The sequence below is a fragment of the Chenopodium album genome, chromosome 20, assembly GCF_948465745.1.
Source record: "Chenopodium album chromosome 20, dcCheAlbu1.1, whole genome shotgun sequence".
In the NCBI taxonomy this organism is placed as follows: Eukaryota; Viridiplantae; Streptophyta; class Magnoliopsida; order Caryophyllales; family Amaranthaceae; genus Chenopodium; species Chenopodium album.
The window spans coordinates 6,133,462-6,153,547 of NC_137853.1; the positions used below are offsets into that span (position 1 = coordinate 6,133,462).

Below are 20,086 nucleotides of genomic sequence, written 5' to 3' on the forward strand. Positions count from 1 at the left end.
GGACCAAATTAATTAAAGCTTACTTGGTACAAAAAGTTAAAATTCTATTGATATTAACAAAGTTATGTAGGGGTACTAAATTTAAGCTTGCTTGGTACTAAACTAAAGCTTCATCGAAATATCGAATAATGGTGATAACCAATAGTATAGGAGTTATTTTTTTCCACCTTATAATGTTATATTTTCTTTGGAATTTCTCTTAAATAAGATTACTCAATGTGAATAACTAATGAGGTTTCAGTAACCTTGTACCTCTATACCATAATTTTCATTATTTTCAGCAAATTATGAATGACTTTATTATTATACTCCTAAATCCTAATTGGAATAATAAATTTAGTTTTAGAATTGTAAGTTCAGTATACAAATGAAATGGTACCATAATAATTAATCATGCTGACTTTTTTATCTACTCGTATTATTTTTAAATTATTATAGTGCTTCATGCACCTCTTTTTTTTATACGACACAACTCAACTTTTTTCTTGACTAATTTCGTACAATAAAGCACGACTTGCTTAAATGATATAGTACGTGAGCTTGTACAGCCCGACACAAGACCTACTATATTACTATTTTGTATGATTTTATGAGTTATTATTCAATTTAAATTACTCTTGTCACAAGTAGGAAAGCTCTATTGCTCATTGACTGCTAAGAGAGTATATCTTTTTACATACAAGAAATCCTCATATTCATTGAACTACTTTCCTTCATAACCTTCATACTAAATCCACCTATACTACTTTTGATTATGTTCATAATATGCTTCTCACATGCATATTCATCCATAAATACGTAGTATGAATTTAGCCTCATCCAAGACTCCAGGCTTTCCACGTGACTACGTAAATGTGTTCATAATTATTTATTTTTATTTTTATTATTATTAATATTATTTTAATTGAAACCAAATATGTTCATAAATAAACATGTGTGAATTAACTTTTCCTACCAATATAGGGGGTTTTATTTATTTATTTTTTTTTTTGAAGAAAACCCCAAAGGGCGAGATTAAATAATTAAATCAAGCGAAGCAAGCACCAATACACGGGAGTACGGGATGCGATAACATTACTCCATGATTGTTGGCCAACCTCCCAAGGTTGAAGATGAGCCAATTCATGAGCATATTTTGTTTCCAATATAGGGGAAAAATAGTAATATAACTTCAATCAATTATATGAATTAAGCAAACTAACATTTTTTTCCCTTTGCACCAAAAAATAAAAACTAAAAACTAATTTTTTTTTCTCATTTTAATTAACTTTGTTTGAAGCGTGTAGACATGTAAATATGTGAGAGAACAAATAAAAAAGACTTAATAATTTTAAAATCTACTAATATTTTCGTTTGTTCCTCAAATATCCCAACGTGAAGGGATTTAGTTATTTAAGCATCATAATACGTACACATGTTCAATTTTAATTATCTCTAATTATTTGAGTAAAATATTATAAAATTAAGACAAATTTAACAATATGAGTATATATTTTTTTTCTCACGTATAAATTTCACAATATGAAACCTGCATTATTTAGGTATACGAATACCAAGATTTCTTCCTCCTTTATTGAATTAACAAGCATGCATTTGTTGTAGAGACTAATAATGCATCATATTTTTAACAAAAACTACTGGGAAATTATGATGATAATTAAATTAAATTAGATTATTATACTTGTTTGTTGATAATTAAGTAGAGTAAAATAACAAAACTAGTTAAAACACACAAAATAATACTCTCTATAAGTTAAGTATGAAACTGCCAGGAAAAGATAATTTGAAGTCATAGTATCCAGGCAATCTAGCTCCTTCTGGAAATTAAACCCTTTGATGTAGTTTATTCTGGAAAAATAAATGAAGGATAATGAGTATTCTTTTTGAATGTTATTTATTTTGGTGTTTCTTTTTGAATGTTAGTAATAACCACTAATTTATAAGATCTTTATCGATTAATCATTAATTTCCAAGAACTAAGAAGAATCAAGGACGGAATAGATTTGGGCTACGTTATGTTAATCTAATCATAGATATTTATCAATTATATATTCTCATCATTGTAATGTCAATCTAATGGTAGATTTAACAAGACATCACTAAATAATAATTACTTAGTTGAAAAAATAGGAGATGTATTAAATCAATTAAAACTATATATTAATCTAAACTTGATTAAATTAAACAATTTGATCATATGAGAACACCTAGTAAGCATTAAAAAACACTCTTGAAAACTGTTTAAATTTAGAAAATCATAACAAAAACACACTAAGGGTCTGTTCACATTTACTTAATTTCAGTTCAGTTTAGTTCAGTTCAGCTCCAATCAGTTCAGTTCAGTTCAGTTCATCTCCTAATTTTCTTCTCTCATAAAATATTCATTTCAGCTCACTTCAGTTCAATTCAGTTCAACTCCAATCAGTTCAGTTTAGTGTAGTTCAGTTCAGTAAATGTGAATAGACCCTAAGTACATTGATCTATGTGTGTTTTTGTCGTGAATTACTAATTTTACACTACAATTTTCAAAAGTGTTTTTAATGCTTATAAATAGCCCTAAGGGCTATGTATAGCATTACCCTAATATTGTTACCTGTATATAATTGGCCACTTCCACATCTAGGATTTAAATTATAGTACCACTTCCAAACACTATTAATCTCTTAATATATATGGAGTATTATATACATAATTTGTTTTTTTTTTTTTTTTGGAAACCAACATAATTTGATTAATTTATACTCCTACATTACTAGGTAATACTAGCAGTTGCAACCTATTAGTAAGATGAGTAAAAATAGGCCAAAAAGCACAAAGAAAGCAAACTTAATTTGCTTAATTATTGTTTAATTACTTAAAATAGTTAAATAATTAAAGCCACATAGTTGTCAGAAACCACTAACCTTTGCCAAAACCTCGGAGATCAAAGCCCCACTCATAAGGGTAATCTCGTCGATCACAAAAAAAATAAGTACTTAGATTTATGAAGTTTCTAAAGATGGTAATATAGCCTGTCACAAAGGGGCAAAACCGTCTTTTAATATAATACGCGGTTCTATTTAAACGGAACCTTGTTTGTTTTCAGTGTTTAAGTTGTTTGTTCGTCATATTCTACTCTTTCTCTTTTGTTTTCTTTTTTTTTTTTTCTCTCATTTAAATTCAAAGAATTGTATAAATAAATATTTAAGAAATCATTAAACAAAATAAACACAAGATTATATGGTAGAAAAGCGCACAATTTGGATTACAGCAACATAATCGATATTCAGGTTTACTTTCAATTCATTCTCTTTCTTTACTTAATTACTCCATATTAACCATTGAATTCCTCATGCAATACATTATTTGATTTTGTGATTATATGTTCATTCTTTTGGAAATGGTTAAAAATAAAGCTTATTGGCTATCGTATTCGAATCGTTGCATATCCATTTGAAAGGATGATTTAGGTTGTCATTGCACATCTTATTATATATCTCTCCGAATGAAAATTTTATGAAAATATGGTAAAAATAACATAAGAGAACACATTTGGTTGTTGGAGGGTATTATTGACATTTTAGTAGGCCGATAGTGAAGGAAGAATTCAGCGTGTAGGTGGTGTATAATGTCTATACACTTGTTAATCGCTTATCATGCATAGGGCTGTTGTTTACGTCTTGACGGTGTTTAAGTTCGAGCTGATTTGACAATTATGCCCTTTGTTATCCCTTAGATTTACTCCTTCGTATAAATTAACTTTAATTAAAGTTGATGAATTATAACTAATGATGATTGATACAGTTATGTGGGATTTTATAGAACTTATACTAATACTCCAATAATTAATTATCGTATTTGTATTGTATGTTCTTATACAAGAATTTACATTAGTAGGTGATTTGTTGAATTTTTGACTATGATTAATGTACAAAGTATAAATAAACTCTACGTCCCTAAATTGCATTCCTACTTCTAGCAGTTATTCCTCACATAATAGAGAGAAGTAGGAATATAACTTAGGGATGGAGGGAATACTATTTTCGACCTACATTATTATGAAGTACTTGTATATAAAATTATAAATACCAAAGCTTATATGGAAGAATATTCAATAATTATGGTGTATCATGGGAACGAGTTAAGTCAGCTAGATGATTCATTTTTCAATCTATCCTTAAATGTGGAGAATAATCATATTGTCAGTTTTTTTCTCTTACTTTTATTTTCCAAATAAAAAATGAAAAAAAAATTCAGAGATTAGAATCTTATTTTGTTTTTTAGCAATAAAGTCATTTTCAATTTGGTCAACTCACGGATCATAAGTAGCTGATGGATAGCACGTACTCTTACATAACTTTGTGGAATAGAAAATTCTATTTTTAGTATTATTAGTCTGATTACAGTGCACCCATTAGTATGAATCTGGACAACTTTCTTGTAACTTAAGAAGGAAATTATTTCCATTTTAATTTATTGATGGAAAATATATACTACTAGTGTTATTATTTGACTATAGTTTATGTTTGTGACAGGTATCTTAAATTCGAAATCATCAACAGAGGACTTTTATCCGTATAGAAATGATACATACTAAGTAATTCGAGTAAGTTAAAAGTGTTGTTTAATTATTGTGAGATTGTCTCATATATGATTTTACATTAAATATTTGAACAAAATATCTTACACAAGTTAGATGATCTAGTTTACCACCTTATTCCAATACATTATTATTTCTATTTCACATTTGCATGTTTGGCGAGGGTTCCTTTAGCATTTTGGCGACCCTTAAATAAATAAAATTAAATTGACATAATAGACGGTTCGCAAATTGACATAGCCAAATTATAAATAAATAAATGAAATAAAACACTTTAGGTAGCCAATGGACCCAACACGACATGAAACGTGGCCCATCTTGTGTCATGGACCTTTCATGCCTCGTTTTACTCCTTCCATTTCATATGACATCGATGTAACTATAGTCATCATACATCAATGTAAACTAACGAATCCATAACTTGTACTTCAAAACAATGTGATTATGTAAATTAGGCAAATATGGTAACCACCGTGTGATATTTTTGACTTGTGATTATACATCAAACCCAACTGCATTAATATGTCACAGGAAATGCAAATATTATGCCTAGTGGTGAAAAAAGGAGAGATAAAAGAAGATAGTTTAAGCTAACTTGTTAGCTGTGATCACATGTTCTTAGCTTGTTGTAAACTTTTATGTATACTTAAACTATATAAATCATAACACCTGAGAAGATGAGTTATTTATATCTACCTTTTCTTGTATTAACAACTAACTATCTGGTTTCTCGTGCATAATATTGCTTTGAGGATTTTCTTTGCATATTTCTTGGAATTCTATAAGCATATATATATATATAATCAAGAGTTAAAAGTATATAAATTGATTGTTCAATGTGTCTAGGATTATAGTGCATGGGAAGTTTGGCTAACGAGTTTTTATCTGTATAAACAGGGCATTAGAAAGGGGTTAAGCAGTTTCTGTTCTTTGTTCTGATCAAAATTTTAGCTCGAAATGGCTCAAAATGGTACTGCTTGTCCAAAGCCGATGCAGGCAACCTCAACCGGAGTCTTTCAAGGAGAGAACCCTCTTGATTACGCCCTGCCTCTTGTCATCGTACAGATAATCCTTGTGATTGTTCTCACCCGTACCTTGGCTTTCTTGCTAAGACCGTTGAGGCAGCCTCGTGTGATTGCTGAGATCATTGTAAGTATCAATCTATGTTAACTTACATTTTTGTGTTACATGCATATAATGTTAAAAAGGTAAAATACTATGAGACTAGGATGAACTTTTTACATTTTTAGGAATCATTTCCCACTTTTTGTAGGTGAGTCTCAATATCTCAAACGATAAATTAGTGTAAGGCGGTCTCATCCATGAGTTATACTCGTTAAAAGGCTGTGTAGTGTACAAGTATGTTCTGTTTGTTACGCACTTCTCTGTAATTGGCACCCTGAGGTGTTTGTTACGCAATTGTTTAATAATCGAGCCCAATAATCTATTGTTATGGTTAATTGATGATCTCAGATAGTGCTCGAATAATCAACAACCTATTACTTTTGTTCAAGTAACGGCTGAAAATAAATCCTGAAAAGTGTTAAATTATCAAAGCCTAAAGATAGTGTTTTTTTCTATTATTGAGGCTCTCATTTGTCATCCTAAAAAACTGCTTTACTTTAGGCACTAACAGTAGTTTATTATCCTAAAATTTGGAAGTAATACACAGAAACCTGGGAAAAGTATAAAGCACGAACTTAAGTAATGATAAAAGAACACGCGATTAGTTTAAAGAGGGAATTATTCTAATAACACTTGACCACAAACAACGTACGATTATTCGCAGATAGTAGCCTTCTACAGTTCTGTAACAGAAAGAACACACTAACTTATATTGGAAAATAATGTACATGTTACTATGTTAGTGTTATGTATAATGATTGCAATAAGAAGTTTAAAAAAAGAGTTGACGTTTACTAAAGATGCTTTGCTTAAGATAAACTAAACCTTTACACAAGAACTATATAAATTTGGACTGCATTTTAAATGATGTAGTAAATTTTACATCATCATCGTCCTACCTTTTTTCTATCTTTTTGGAAAGTTGGAATTTCTTGCAATTCTGGTTAACGTTCATCTGAACCTGAACTGTTTCGCAATTCTGATTTTTACCTGTACTTTTGGAATAACCGAATAATGATTTACGATTTCTTCCGTTGTATTGAATCATCTGTTTACAATATATGATGTTTCTCAAGTTGTGATTATATTGACTGTGTTCTGTATCTGCACATATCATGAAGAAATATATTTATATAGTTTGCATGGTTTGTACATGTAAGAATAAAAGCATGTATCAATCAAGATGATAAAGGCCTAAATGAAAAGTGTTAAGTTTAAGACATAAATGATGAATGGTATGTTTCTCTTGCTTTAACAGGGAGGAGTGTTACTAGGCCCATCTGCCTTTGGTCGTAGCGAAGCATTCCTACAAACAATATTCCCTCCCAAGAGTCTGCCAGTATTGGACACACTCGCCAATCTTGGCCTAATATTCTTTCTGTTCTTGGTTGGCCTAGAATTGGATCCCAAAGCATTGCGTCGAACAGGGAAGAAAGCCATGAGTATTGCTCTTGCAGGCATCTGTTTGCCTTTTGGTATGGGAATTGGTACATCATTTATTCTAAGAGCAACTATTTGTAAAGGAGTTAGCCAAGGCCCCTTCATTGTATTCATGGGGGTTGCGCTGTCTATCACAGCCTTTCCTGTCTTAGCCCGAATCTTAGCTGAGCTTAAGCTCCTTACCACTGATGTAGGCCGTATGGCCATGTCAGCTGCTGCAGTCAACGATGTGGCAGCCTGGATTCTCCTTGCTCTAGCTATTGCTCTTTCTGGCACGGGAAAATCTCCTCTTATATCATTGTGGGTGTTCTTGTGTGGTGCAGCGTTTGTTGGCTTGTGTATACTTATAGTTCCACCCATCTTTAAATGGTTGGGCAGGCATTGCCCTGATGGAGAGCCTGTGGATGAAATTTTACATCTGTGGTACATTAGCTGCAGTTTTGGCTGCTGGATTTGTGACCGATACTATTGGAATTCATGCACTTTTTGGGGCATTTGTTCTCGGAATTCTAGCTCCAAAGGATGGGCCATTTGCTAGTGCCTTGGTAGAAAAGGTGGAGGATCTTGTATCCGGCCTCCTCCTTCCTTTGTACTTTGCTTCGAGTGGCCTTAAAACAAATGTTGCCACCATTCAAGGGGTTCAGTCATGGGGACTTCTACTTCTTGTTATACTAACTGCCTGTTTTGGCAAGGTTGTTGGGACTATTGTTGTTTCGCGCCTCTGTAAAGTGCCTCATAGTGAGGCTATTGCTCTTGGGGTTTTGATGAACAGCAAGGGTTTAGTGGAGCTTATTGTTTTGAATATTGGCAAAGATCGAAAGGTACTTATAATATCTAATCATTGGCTTACTAATTTCTTGTTGTCTAGTAATAAACACATACGTATCTAAATTCTGGCTGATTATTGTAGGTGTTAAATGATCAAACTTTTGCAATTATGGTTCTGATGGCCCTAGTTACCACATTCATGACCACACCAATCGTAATGGCAGTGTATAAACCGGCTAAGCGAGGACGCATGTATAAGCTAAGAAAAGTTCAAAGAAAAGACCCCAGCACTCAACTCAGGGTCATGGCATGCTTCCACAGTGGAAGAACCATCCCTACAATGATCAACTTAATTGAAGCAACCCGGGGAACAGAGAATAAAGAAGGGCTCACGGTCTATGCAATGCATCTCATGGAGCTCTCTGAAAGGTCTTCTGCTATTCGGATGGTTCACAAAGCTCGAAACAACGGTCTTCCCTTTTGGAACAAGGGGATGCAGTCAGACTCAGACCAAGTTGTTGTGGCCTTTGAGGCGTATGGACAGCTTAGCCATGTCCAAATTAGGCCAATGACCGCAATCTCCCACTTTTCTAACATGCATGAAGACATATGTGCTAGTGCTGAAAGCAAGACGGCTGCCCTCATTATCCTTCCCTTCCACAAGCACCAGAAGGTTGATGGTTCATTGGAAACCACAAGGCATGAATACAGAATAATCAACAAGAAAGTCCTAGAAAATGCTCCTTGCTCAGTTGGTATCCTAGTAGACCGAGGGCTTGGTGGCTCTTCGCACGTGTCAGCAAGCAATGTCGACTCTACTATAACTGTGTATTTCTTTGGTGGACCTGATGATCGTGAAGCATTGGCTCTTGGTCAACGAATGTCTGAGCACCCTGGGATTACCCTGATCGTAGTCCACTTCAGGGCGGACCCCAATATGGAAGGAGGTGAAATGGTGGCTAGTGATGTAAGTGATAGTAGTAGCAGTAGTAAACACTCCAAGGCACCTGACGAAGAAGCCCTTGAAGCTATTAAAGAAAAAGTGTCCAAGGACGGGTCAGTTAAGTATGAAGAAAGGGTAGTGAAAGCAACATCTGAAACTATCGAAATAATCAAGGAATTTAGCCGTTGTCATATGATCTTGGTTGGACGATCACCTGAAGGTTTGGCGGCTGCTACTTTCAGTATCAATGTAAAGACAGAGTACCCTGAAATAGGTCCAGTTGGGGGGTTCTTGATATCTCAGGATGTCTCAACAAATGCTTCAGTTTTGGTGATGCATCAGTACAGTGGCGGTTTAAGGACAGTATCCATAGATATGGAAGAGCCAACTGATGGCACTGAAACCGAATAAGTTATTGAGCCGAATAATGTCCTTAAGAACTGATTCTTCTGCAGTTCTGCTCATTGCTCAGTGTCTGCGAAGTAGATATATATGTAGATAATCCATAATCTCAACCAGAGAATTCAGAAATAAAAATTTTGACAGTACTTCTTTGGTTTATAGTCTTTCTCCAAAGATTTCGGACTGAGTATGAAGATCTCAAGGAATTTATGTAAAAGAATCTGGTAAGTCACTGAGCTGAAGTGAAGCTTGGGCTTTTCACAATCACAAGCTGTAGAAGTATATACATATATGGGAAAAAGAATTGTATCAGCTTCAGAGTGGTTCACTCCTTCCAATTAAATAATGGGTTTTGCACTTTGGCATGAAATGTATCTTTTTATATTCTTGCACCAATTCACTGAGTTATGATTCATGTGAATTGTGATAGTTAAACATAATACGTACGTTTCATTAATTTCCTGACAAAACTGTGAAGTAGTACTCTCTTCACTTGTGAATTTTACTGAGACTCTTAAGAGTGTATGTAATCTTGCACTGTGTTCTGTCATAGAAACAGAATATTGTGGGTAGAGCCCTTCCCCTTCTCAAGTAACAAATAATCTAGACAACTAGAATATCCTTGCTTTGCCATATAATGTTCAATGCGACAAAAACCTATGTGTTCTCGAGCCCCTTATGAATACATAGTATGAACAGGTTTCAGAGATTAGAATTTTCATTTGTTTTTTTAGTCTATTTCAAGTTGTAGTAATTTAAGGCTCATGATTAGCTGCTAGGCTGATATCGCAATTTTTTGTAGAATAAAAACATTTAAATTGGTAGTATCAGTTAGATTAGAGTGCAACACATGCTTTGGAAGTTCAGAAGGAAATAATGACCACTTTTAAGGAAACCAAAGCCAGTGTGATTTTCAATGGTAAACATATGAAGATTATGCTAGGTGTATATATTTGACTCTAGATGATATTTATGCCAGGTACCATAAATCAAAAATTTTAATAGCTCTAACCATATCTGTAAGTACTTCTAATACATAATTGACAATTCTTACTAAGAACTGAATATGGAACATGCCAATGATTCAAGCATGTCTTTAATCAGGGCGATATTTCATTTCTAAGAAGTCGAAAGTTAGAATGTCGATTCTTCATAAAAAAAATCTGCTACTGTCATACGAGTAGCTAGGGAAGTAAGTAGCATTCTGTCAGAATGTCACAGGACATCTAAGTTTTTTGCCAAGTGTGAAGAACGGTAAAGCAAAAAATGATAACATTGTATGGTTGGCTGTGATCACATGATTTGAGCTTGTATTGGACTTTTATGACACTTAAAGTCATAATCCAAGAGAAGAGTTATTGTCTACCTTTTCTTGCATTAACAGATACTATCTGGTTTCTCGTGCATAATATTGCTTTGAGTCCACCTTTCCTGCTCAATGTATATATGATTGTGCATGGAAATTTTGGCTGACCACATTTTCTTCATATTAGCAGGCGCTAAAGAGGGATTCTGCTGTTTTTGTTCGTTGTTCTGATCATAATTGTGTCTCTAACATGGCTCATGCTGATACTACTTGTCCAAAGCCGATGCAGGCAACCTCCACGGGAGTCTTCCAAGGAGAGAACCCTCTTGATTATGCCCTCCCCCTTGTTATCTTACAAATAATCATTGTTATTGTCCTCACCCGTACCCTGGCCTTCTTGCTTAAACCTCTAAGGCAGCCTCGTGTGATCGCTGAGATTATTGTAAGTACTGCTATTTTTGGCAATTGAAACCTCACAGAAAATTAACTTAATTATAAAGTGTGTGAAAATTGAATATATAGTTTAGCAATGCTTCTTGATTTTTATTTTGAGTCATGTAAGATGTTAAAAGGGGAATAAATTTTGCGAGATGATCCCAAAATAACTGAATGTAAAAAAAAATTCTTGTTTAAAAAGTCTGTTTTTTCTGTTGAATTTGCCACCTGTTAATCTTATGTCATGGTTGGTCATTCAATACTCAATTCATGAGCTAAGCAAGAGCTTAAATAATGGAAAATCAGTTGCTTTTATATAAGCGAAGGACAATATTGATTCCTTGAAAGCGTTGAGTCTATTAAAATGGTTTCTTTTTTTTTTCTTCTTTTGTAATTATTGTGATGCTACGAATTGTCTTCCTAAGGCTCCTTTAAGCACAACTGCACGAGCACTATTTTTTATCGTTATCTTAGCATTAAGTACTCAGAAGTATTGCACAGGAACTTGGGGAAAATCGAAAGCACAAACTAAACTAACTAAAACTTGAACACATAATGAAGGACTCAAGCTATGGCAAGCATTCAATAGCTATATGAAACAATTATTAGATTAACAGGCAAATGTAAGATTACTTGCAGAAATCAGACTCCTAGACTTGAAAAAGCTGAAGGTCTTTACTTTTTACCAGAAAACACCAATGATTCAGTACCAGAATGCTTAGTTTAAACTTTTAAGAGTTAGTGTTTTCCATAATGATTTGAAAAAAGACTGAAGGTGTACAAAAAGAGGTTTTGCCTAAATTAGTTCACTGAACTGCACAACTGATAATCAATAAAATAATTAGATTTTCAACAAAGAAAAGTTTTTTCTTTTGATTTGTTTTTGTAACAACACTTCTACTACATCATCCTACCGTTTTAATTCTTTTGGATGTGTAATTCTTTCCAATTGCAGCCTTAACCTTCAAATGATGGATTTGAATTTTCAACTGCTTCATTATTACTGAACTGTTTCACTTTGGAAGTTGGTAGCTGAAGTTGTGATCCATGGTAGTGCAGATATAGAGGGATAATACCTCTGATGTAAAGTTTGCATATGTATATATAAAACTGGCTGATAGATTCCTAAGGCCATTCAAACAGAGTTTATTTCTTTTTATAAATATATAGATGTAGATTGATATATATTAATAAGCTAGTAATTTTAAGTATTTGAAGTTGATGATTTTAACCGATCAAAACTGATATTAACTGATTAGAACTGGGCTTAAGTGGAGAATTTTCAATGTACTATACTCTTTAGCTGAGAGTGAGACTTCAATATCATGTTTTACTTGTTTTTAACAGGGAGGAGTGCTACTAGGCCCATCTGCTTTTGGTCGTAGCGAGGCGTTCCTGAATACCATATTCCCTCCCAAGAGTCTGCCAGTATTGGACACACTTGCAAATATCGGCCTCATCTTCTTTCTATTCCTCGTAGGCTTAGAATTGGATCTGAAAGCATTACGCAAGACAGGGAAGAAATCCATGTGTATTGCTGTTGCAGGCATTTGTTTGCCCTTTGCTTTGGGAATTGGTACATCACTTGTCCTCAGGGAAACTATTTCAAAAGGTGTTAGCTTAGGTCCTTTTATAGTATTCATGGGGGTTGCCCTCTCTATCACTGCCCTTCCTGTATTAGCCCGTATCTTAGCCGAATTCAAGCTACTTACCACTGATGTGGGTCGTACAGCCATGTCAGCTGCTGCAGTCAATGATGTGGCAGCCTGGATTCTCCTTGCTTTAGCCATAGCTCTCTCTGGCTCAGGAAAATCTCCTCTTATTTCCCTATGGGTGTTTTTGTGTGGTGCAGCTTTTGTTGGCATGTGTATTCTTATAGTCCCTCGTATATTTAAGTGGTTGACCCAGCATTGCCCTGATGGTGAGCCTGTGAATGAAATTTTCATTTGTGGTACCTTAGCTGCAGTTTTGGCAGCTGGATTTGTGACCGACACTATAGGAATCCATGCACTTTTTGGGGCTTTTATTCTTGGAACTCTAGCCCCAAAGGATGGGCCGTTAGCCAGTGCCATGGTAGAAAAGGTGGAGGATCTTGTGTCCGGTCTCCTCCTTCCTTTGTACTTTGCTTCGAGTGGCCTTAAAACAAATGTAGCCACCATTCAAGGGGCACAGTCATGGGGACTTCTACTTCTTGTTATACTAACTGCATGCTTTGGCAAGGTTGTTGGGACTGTTTTGGTTTCTCGGCTCTGTAAATTGCCTTTGAATGAGGCTGTTGCTCTGGGGGTTCTAATGAACAGTAAAGGTCTTGTAGAGCTGATTGTGCTGAACATTGGTAAAGATCGAAAGGTACTCGTAACATTTTACTTTTGACTTGTAAGTGGTTATTCTCTCTACCTTATTTTTTAAAAAACTGAAATTAAATTTACTGAACTTAAATTAAGTTTACTGATTCTTATTTTTATTGATTTTTTTTATGTTCTCTTTAAAGTAACTTATTTTTACTGAGAGAAACTTTTTTTTGCTGAACTTAATCTATTTTTACTGACATTAAATTATTATTTAAAAAATAGTATCTGAATAAACCAAGTATTAGTTTCAATACTTGTTTTCTTCTAGGAAGCCCTTTATCTAACTTTTGGTTATACTTGTAGGTGCTAAATGATCAAACCTTTTCAATAATGGTTATGATGGCCCTAGTCACCACGTTCATGACAACACCAATTGTGAGGGCAGTGTATACACCAGCTAAAAGAGGAGGCACATATAATCTAAGGACAATCCAAAGAAAAGATCCCAACTCTCAACTCCGAATCATGGCATGCTTCCATAGCGGAAGGAACATCCCTACTATGATAAACCTAATTGAAGCTTCCCGGGGAACAGAGAAAAGGAAAGGGCTCACAGTCTACGCAGTGCATCTCATGGAGCTCTCTGAGAGGTCTTCTGCAATACGGATGGTCAACAAAGCCCGAAATAATGGGCTTCCCTTCTGGAATAAGGGGATGCAGCCAGATTCAGATCAAGTTGTGGTGGCCTTTGAGGCATATGGGCAACTCAGTCGGGTACAAATCAGGCCTATGACGGCAATCTCTCACTTCTTTAACATGCATGAAGATATTTGTGCTAGTGCTGAGAGCAAGAAGGCTGCCCTCATTATCCTTCCCTTCCACAAGCACCAGAAGGTTGATGGTTCATTGGAAACCACAAGGCATGAATATAGAATAATCAACAAAAAGGTCCTGCAAAATGCTCCTTGCTCAGTTGGTATCCTAGTTGACCGGGGGCTTGGTGGGTCCTCACATGTGTCAGCCAGCAATGTCGACTCTATTGTCACTGTTTATTTCTTTGGTGGGCCTGACGACCGTGAGGCATTAGCCCTTGGTCAACGGATGTCTGAGCACCCGGGAATCACCCTTATAGTGGTGCATTTAAGAGCAGATCCTGACTTAGAAGGAGATGAAAGGGTGGCTATTGATGTGAGTGATAGTAGTAGTAACAATGGAGAATCCAGGGAAGCTGATGAAAAGGCCATTGATACTATTAAGCAAAAAGTGTCCGGGGACGGGTCAGTGAAGTTCAAGGAAAGAATAGTGAAAGCAACTTCTGATACTGTAAATATAGTTAAGGAATTCAGTCGTTGTAATATGGTCTTAGTGGGACGATCACCAGAAGGTATGGTGGCTGCTGCTTTTGAACTAAATATAAAGATTGAGTACCCTGAAATAGGCCCAGTTGGGAATTTGCTGGTTTCTCAAGAGATCTCAACAAATGCTTCTGTATTAGTGGTTCATCAGTACAGTGGTGGTACAAGGCCAGTATCCCTAGAAGAGGAAGAGCCAACTGATGGGGCTGAAACTGATTAATTGAAATTAGTCTGAAAATGTCCTAAGAATAAATCAATTTGTACGATGTCTTTCCTTTTACAGATGATACATACAAGTAGATATATAGGTAGATACATAAGCTTGATCAGAGGCTTTGGAAATTTCTGTTTTCCAGAGTATGTATGTTGTTTTTAGTTTTTCCAAAGTGTTTGAAATGGCTTCTATGAAATCTCAAGACATCTCTTTACAATAATTGGACATGTCACTGACCTGAAGTGACGCTTGGGCTTTTCACAAGTTGTAGCAGTGTATAAGTAGCAAAGAATTGTATCGAGTCTGGTAGCATTACATTTCTTTTGCAGAGTTTTATAATCCTATAATTCTCACAAAAATGTGACAGTTAAATGGTGTGTTTGGCAATCTAATTCCATTTAATTGTTGTTCATATGAATTTTGAATTTTATAGATTAGTATTTTCAATTTTGTGGATTTCTAGTATCAAGTTTTCAGATAAGTATGAAAGGTAGGGATATAAGGTTTGGGAATCAGCTGACTTGATATGAACATTGAGGTATGATATGTGTGACACCCATTTACAATTTCAGGATTGTTTGCTTCTCTCTAATTTCACTTTTTAACCATTCAAAGGCTTCAGAGGTGCACCTCTCAAGTTGCAGTATAAAGTTTGGTTGTCACTATGTCTAAATAAGCTATGTTCTGGTGAACCTTCTTTATGAAGTATTTGATATTGATCTGAAACCTGCTTGTGTTTGCTGCTCTGCTTGAAAAATCATCAATTTTATGATTTCTTCATGTTTCTTTTACAAACTTATGACTTGAGCTTGATGTGATTTTATGCTATTGAATATGATAAAGCCTATTACCTAAATCGGAAGAGCATTATGACTTAGCTTAGGGGATTTACACTAATCCAACATTGGTTATTTATGGTTCGGTGACAGTATTCATGCAATTGAGTAACTAAGTCTTTAGAAACACACACCTACACAACATCAACATGCCATGCAAGCAAGAGCAGCAGCAGCAGACAATCGTATTTTTCATAGGGAAGTTCAACATCAGGCATGTAACTACTACTAAACACAAAGACACCAAACCAAAGACAAAGGAATGCGGCTAGGCATATGCTAACAAGAAATCAGAAACATGAACGAAAACTTTTCGTACCTGGCAGCTCTATCAGCCTTCTGTTCCCTAGCTGCTCGCTTCCATCTTTGTGAATAATATAGGCCTGCGGTTGATAACATCATTAGCATTCAAAAGACATGCCAGTGCTTTTGGGATTAGTGTAGCAAAGGAAATACACAGGGAGTTATGTACTACAAAACGCAGGCATAGTTAAAACAATCAATTATTGGCATTATATTTTTATAAACAGAGATATACATATCTACATAACCTTTCCAATAACATAGCCTATGTAGGATTTGAACCTACATCCTCCGTGCAAGAGCACAGCGCTCAACCCGTTGAGCTAATAGGCTTTGAAGGAGTCAATTACATAGGGTGCTCCATGAAGAAGCTCATGTATTGTAAAAGACAAGATTGGCTCTATGCTCTTGTATTTAACTCAAATATGACAATTTCCTAACTCTGAATTCTGAAATAATAAATTGACACTTTGAAAGGACTTCACCTTCCTAATATTTCTGGGAAAATTTCTTGACCAATGCAGTACGACCCTGCAACACATGGACACCATAAGTTTATAATAACAATAGGTTGGTAAAATTCACTTTTACAACACTATCCTGCCAAATAATCCAAATAGCTTTGCCATTTCATTTTCAAAGCCAATGAACTTCCAAATTAGAAATTTATAACCAATGTAATACAATTCCACACATTATATGGACATCACAAGAGCAATAATAGTATGTAGTTATCAGCTGTATTATAATCACCTAACCAGTAAGCTGGGACACAGGTTCCAGAACAACATAATTATGGCACAATTTGTGTTTACTTTGGATAAATTGCATAACCATTTGCGAAATTGGCATCCCATATAATCACCAATCTTATCTTGATCTTCGTTATCTAAAACCAACTCTTTCTTCTACCCCTCAATCCCTGCTATCCAAAATGTCACATAGTCATCAATTTCACTAAAAACCTGCTAACAGTAATGGCACAACTTATGTAATTTTTGTATACATTGCATAACCATTTGCAAAATTGAAACCCCATATAATCGCCAATCTTATCTCATCATCGCCATCTAAAACCGACATTTACTTCTACCCCTCCATGACTCCATCCCTACCCCCAAAATATCAAACAGTCATCAATTGCACTAAAATCTGCTAGCAATCAAGACCTCAAAAACACTTTTTATAATTAAGACTAGAACACATAAGACTATGCAAATGAAGGATTCGCCTGCTAAAATCCGTGTCAATGACTGTAATAATTCGCTTAACTTCCGCAATTCCTCAAGTTTTCCTCGTCAAATTTCAAGTTAGTTTCGCACATTGATTAGAAAAAAGCTATCATAATCTCAATGATGAACCCTAATTTTTGCATCATTCATGAATCCTCCATCCAAAAGTAGAAAATCAATTTAGACATAGTTCTAAAGTTAGAAAACTGATATCAGTACCTCAATGATGAACCCTAATTTTTGCATCATTCATAATTCCTCCATCCAAAATTTAGAAAATCAATTCTATGGATACAGATTACAACAATCATGATTACCAAACATCTAAATTCACAAAATTAACAACAAATTCGTTCTCTTCGATGATTTTAACGGTTATAAATCGAAAATTCTTAAATCATATTCAACATAATATATCATCAAATTGGCAAATTTACAATAAAATTCAAAAGATGATAGGGAAAGAATTGGTGAAAACCTGGAATTGACAGCAACGAGAAGCTGAAAGTGCACCAAAGCTATCGCCTTGCCTGCTGCAACTCCTTAAGTGAGTGTGAGGCATCACTTGCAATGCTAACAGCGCAGACTGGCTGTGATGTACTGGGTTTTCGGGGATGGGTGCATGGGTCGACATTTGATACTAGAGTACATGGATACGTCATACGTGTCCAAGTGTTCCACCCGGCTAATTTATGAAAAATATCAATGATTTTGAACTAAATTAAGTGTCCAAATATACCACTCATTAACCCATATCTGAGTGTTGATGGTCTCACACGACTGCGTAAAGTGAAACTGTGAAATGAAGAGTTTGAGTAACATAGATTACGTTTTCCCAGAAACATGATTGTAGTCAATTTAATTGACTTACAATAAATAAAATAAGAAAAGTGAAGGTAATTACAGTATCACAATTAAAAAAATAAAAAATAAAAAAAAATTATGCTTCATCCTTAAGGACTGTGTTTGGATCCTCTAGAGTTGAACTCTATAGAGTTCAATAAATCTAGACCCTCCACAAAAGATCAATGGCTAATATTCATCTTGTATGCACTTCAAAATAAAAATAATTAAATGTTCAATAAAAATAATTATACTTCATCTGTTTCTTTTAGGTCCGTCACTTTTCAAATTAATTACGTTACATAAAACAACGTGATACTAAACCATATTGCATCCAATTAAAGTGCACTATATATGTCACTCGTTATTCTGCTCCATTGTCAAAATTCAAATGGCCTTGATCATACAAAATTAGTGGGAAAATTGCAAGTACACACGCAAATTACAAACAAAAAAAAGGAAGAAAAAGAAACACAGTACAAAGGTGGGTGGGTGGTATAATTTTTGCAACCCCCACTTCACATGAAAATGTTCGTTCATCCTAACAAATCATACAACATTGAATCAAACCATGAATTACCAACATTCATAGAGGTTAATCTCAGTACGAAGTCGAAAGTAGACTTCGCCTTCGAAAGCATCAGTCATCAAGGTAGCAACACCCCTAGCCATGAAGAAATCACCAGTTCCTCCAATAACAGAAATGTCCCTAGTCTTGTTCATCAAAGGATCAGCCCCTGCAAAGTTTAATGATCCCTTATGCTCGGTCGAGTTGAACACGAATGAGAACCCTAACCAAGATGTAAACACGTCTTTCTTGTCGTATAAGTAAAACCCTTGGGCGCGCCCTACTGGGGTGGAGTAAAAATCATTTGTAAGTGTAATGGGATCATCGAAAACTACAACATCCCCAAAATGGTTTTGGCCTGCTGCAATGGTTGTGTTAGCCCAAGCGGGCGCTCCTACGATGGCTGAAGTGGCGTTTTTGGCATTCTTACCATTGTAGAGTACGTCATGGAAGTAAAACACCATACTTTTGCATGGTATCCTAGGCCTTTGGGGGATTTTATGAGGGTATTTAAAAGCATTTGAGAGGCTTGCTAGTGAAAAGAGGATGAAAAAGAGAAGTGAAAATATTGATGATTTGAGTGCCATTATTTGCTTTGTTTTTTGAGAAAAAGATCGAATTGCAATAACAATATTTGTACTTTTAACTTGTTTGGATCTAGACAGCCAAGGCAGGGTTGTATATATAGTACACTAGACAAAGTAGTCAAGCTTGTAACTCTCTCTCAAAGCTTTTCGTGCCTACTCCGGAAAAGTAATTGTCTAATTCAGGACCACCACGTGTTTACATCATTTGTAATTCTTATTTATAATAAGATGTTAGGTCAAAAACTTTTCTAGATATACTAATATATCAATTATGTTGAATAATGTTACGCGTATTGTTTTAATTTATAATTGGTCAGGATTACAGATGACGTGATGGTTTAAATCATTTTTTTTTAACCCATCATAAATTGTTTTATTTTGTTTTTTATTATAATAAAGAGAGTGGCTACTGGCTAGATGATTGGATCACCGTGCAATTGGTAATAAATTTCTCCTAAGTGCATTTACACAGCATATTTTTTGTTTAGAGGACAAAGTTAGCACATTTGGAAATAAAATTACACAAAATCTATGAGACATCTTCGAAATAACAGAAATTAGGAAAATAATAAACATAGCTCATATATAAGAAGATAAATAAAAAATAAAAACACCGATCTGCGCATGATTTTTTCATAAATTTCCAACTTAATTCTATTTTAGAAATTATATTTAATGCTTATATAAAATCCTAAGGGCTACAAATATCATTACTCATAAAATTAATAGAATGTCTACCCTCTAAATTATCATTAATACGTTATAAGTAATTGGGAATTTTGGGATCCACTCATAACAACAAATTTAAGAAACACATACTGAGTAGTAGTAAGTACTTTATCACTTACTTTATTAGCGT

At 34.7% G+C, this 20,086-nt stretch overlaps 2 protein-coding genes and 1 pseudogene across 3 annotated transcripts; 2 read left to right on the plus strand and 1 right to left on the minus strand.

Moving 5' to 3' along the window:
* Positions 1–3,109: 3,109 nt before the first annotated feature.
* On the plus strand, positions 3,110–9,921 carry LOC145597719 (cation/H(+) antiporter 18-like; annotated as a pseudogene). The gene is made up of 5 exons (XR_014103391.1): positions 3,110–3,269; positions 4,515–4,585; positions 5,477–5,728; positions 6,963–7,965; positions 8,055–9,921. The product of XR_014103391.1 is annotated as a cation/H(+) antiporter 18-like (transcript).
* Positions 9,922–10,671: 750 nt separating this feature from the next.
* Positions 10,672–15,745, plus strand: LOC145597759 (cation/H(+) antiporter 18-like). Its single transcript, XM_081654004.1, has 3 exons — positions 10,672–11,005; positions 12,346–13,347; positions 13,653–15,745. The coding sequence occupies exons 1-3, from the start codon at positions 10,814–10,816 to the stop codon at positions 14,862–14,864; spliced, it is 2,406 nt and encodes an 801-aa protein (XP_081510130.1). The 5' UTR covers positions 10,672–10,813; the 3' UTR covers positions 14,865–15,745.
* Positions 15,746–18,416: 2,671 nt separating this feature from the next.
* Positions 18,417–19,270, minus strand: LOC145599414 (dirigent protein-like). The gene has a single exon (XM_081655802.1). The coding sequence runs from the start codon at positions 19,225–19,227 to the stop codon at positions 18,649–18,651; it is 579 nt and encodes a 192-aa protein (XP_081511928.1). The 5' UTR covers positions 19,228–19,270; the 3' UTR covers positions 18,417–18,648.
* Positions 19,271–20,086: the final 816 nt, after the last annotated feature.

Coding starts and splice junctions, on each gene's coding strand:
- LOC145599414 (XM_081655802.1), bottom strand. CDS start 19,227: ATGGCACTCAAATCATCAATATTTTCACTTCTCTTTTTCATCCTCTTT.
- LOC145597759 (XM_081654004.1), top strand. CDS start 10,814: ATGGCTCATGCTGATACTACTTGTCCAAAGCCGATGCAGGCAACCTCC. Junction 11,006..12,345: donor GTGTGATCGCTGAGATTATT/GTAAGTACTGCT, acceptor TGTTTTTAACAG/GGAGGAGTGCTACTAGGCCC. Junction 13,348..13,652: donor ACATTGGTAAAGATCGAAAG/GTACTCGTAACA, acceptor TTATACTTGTAG/GTGCTAAATGATCAAACCTT.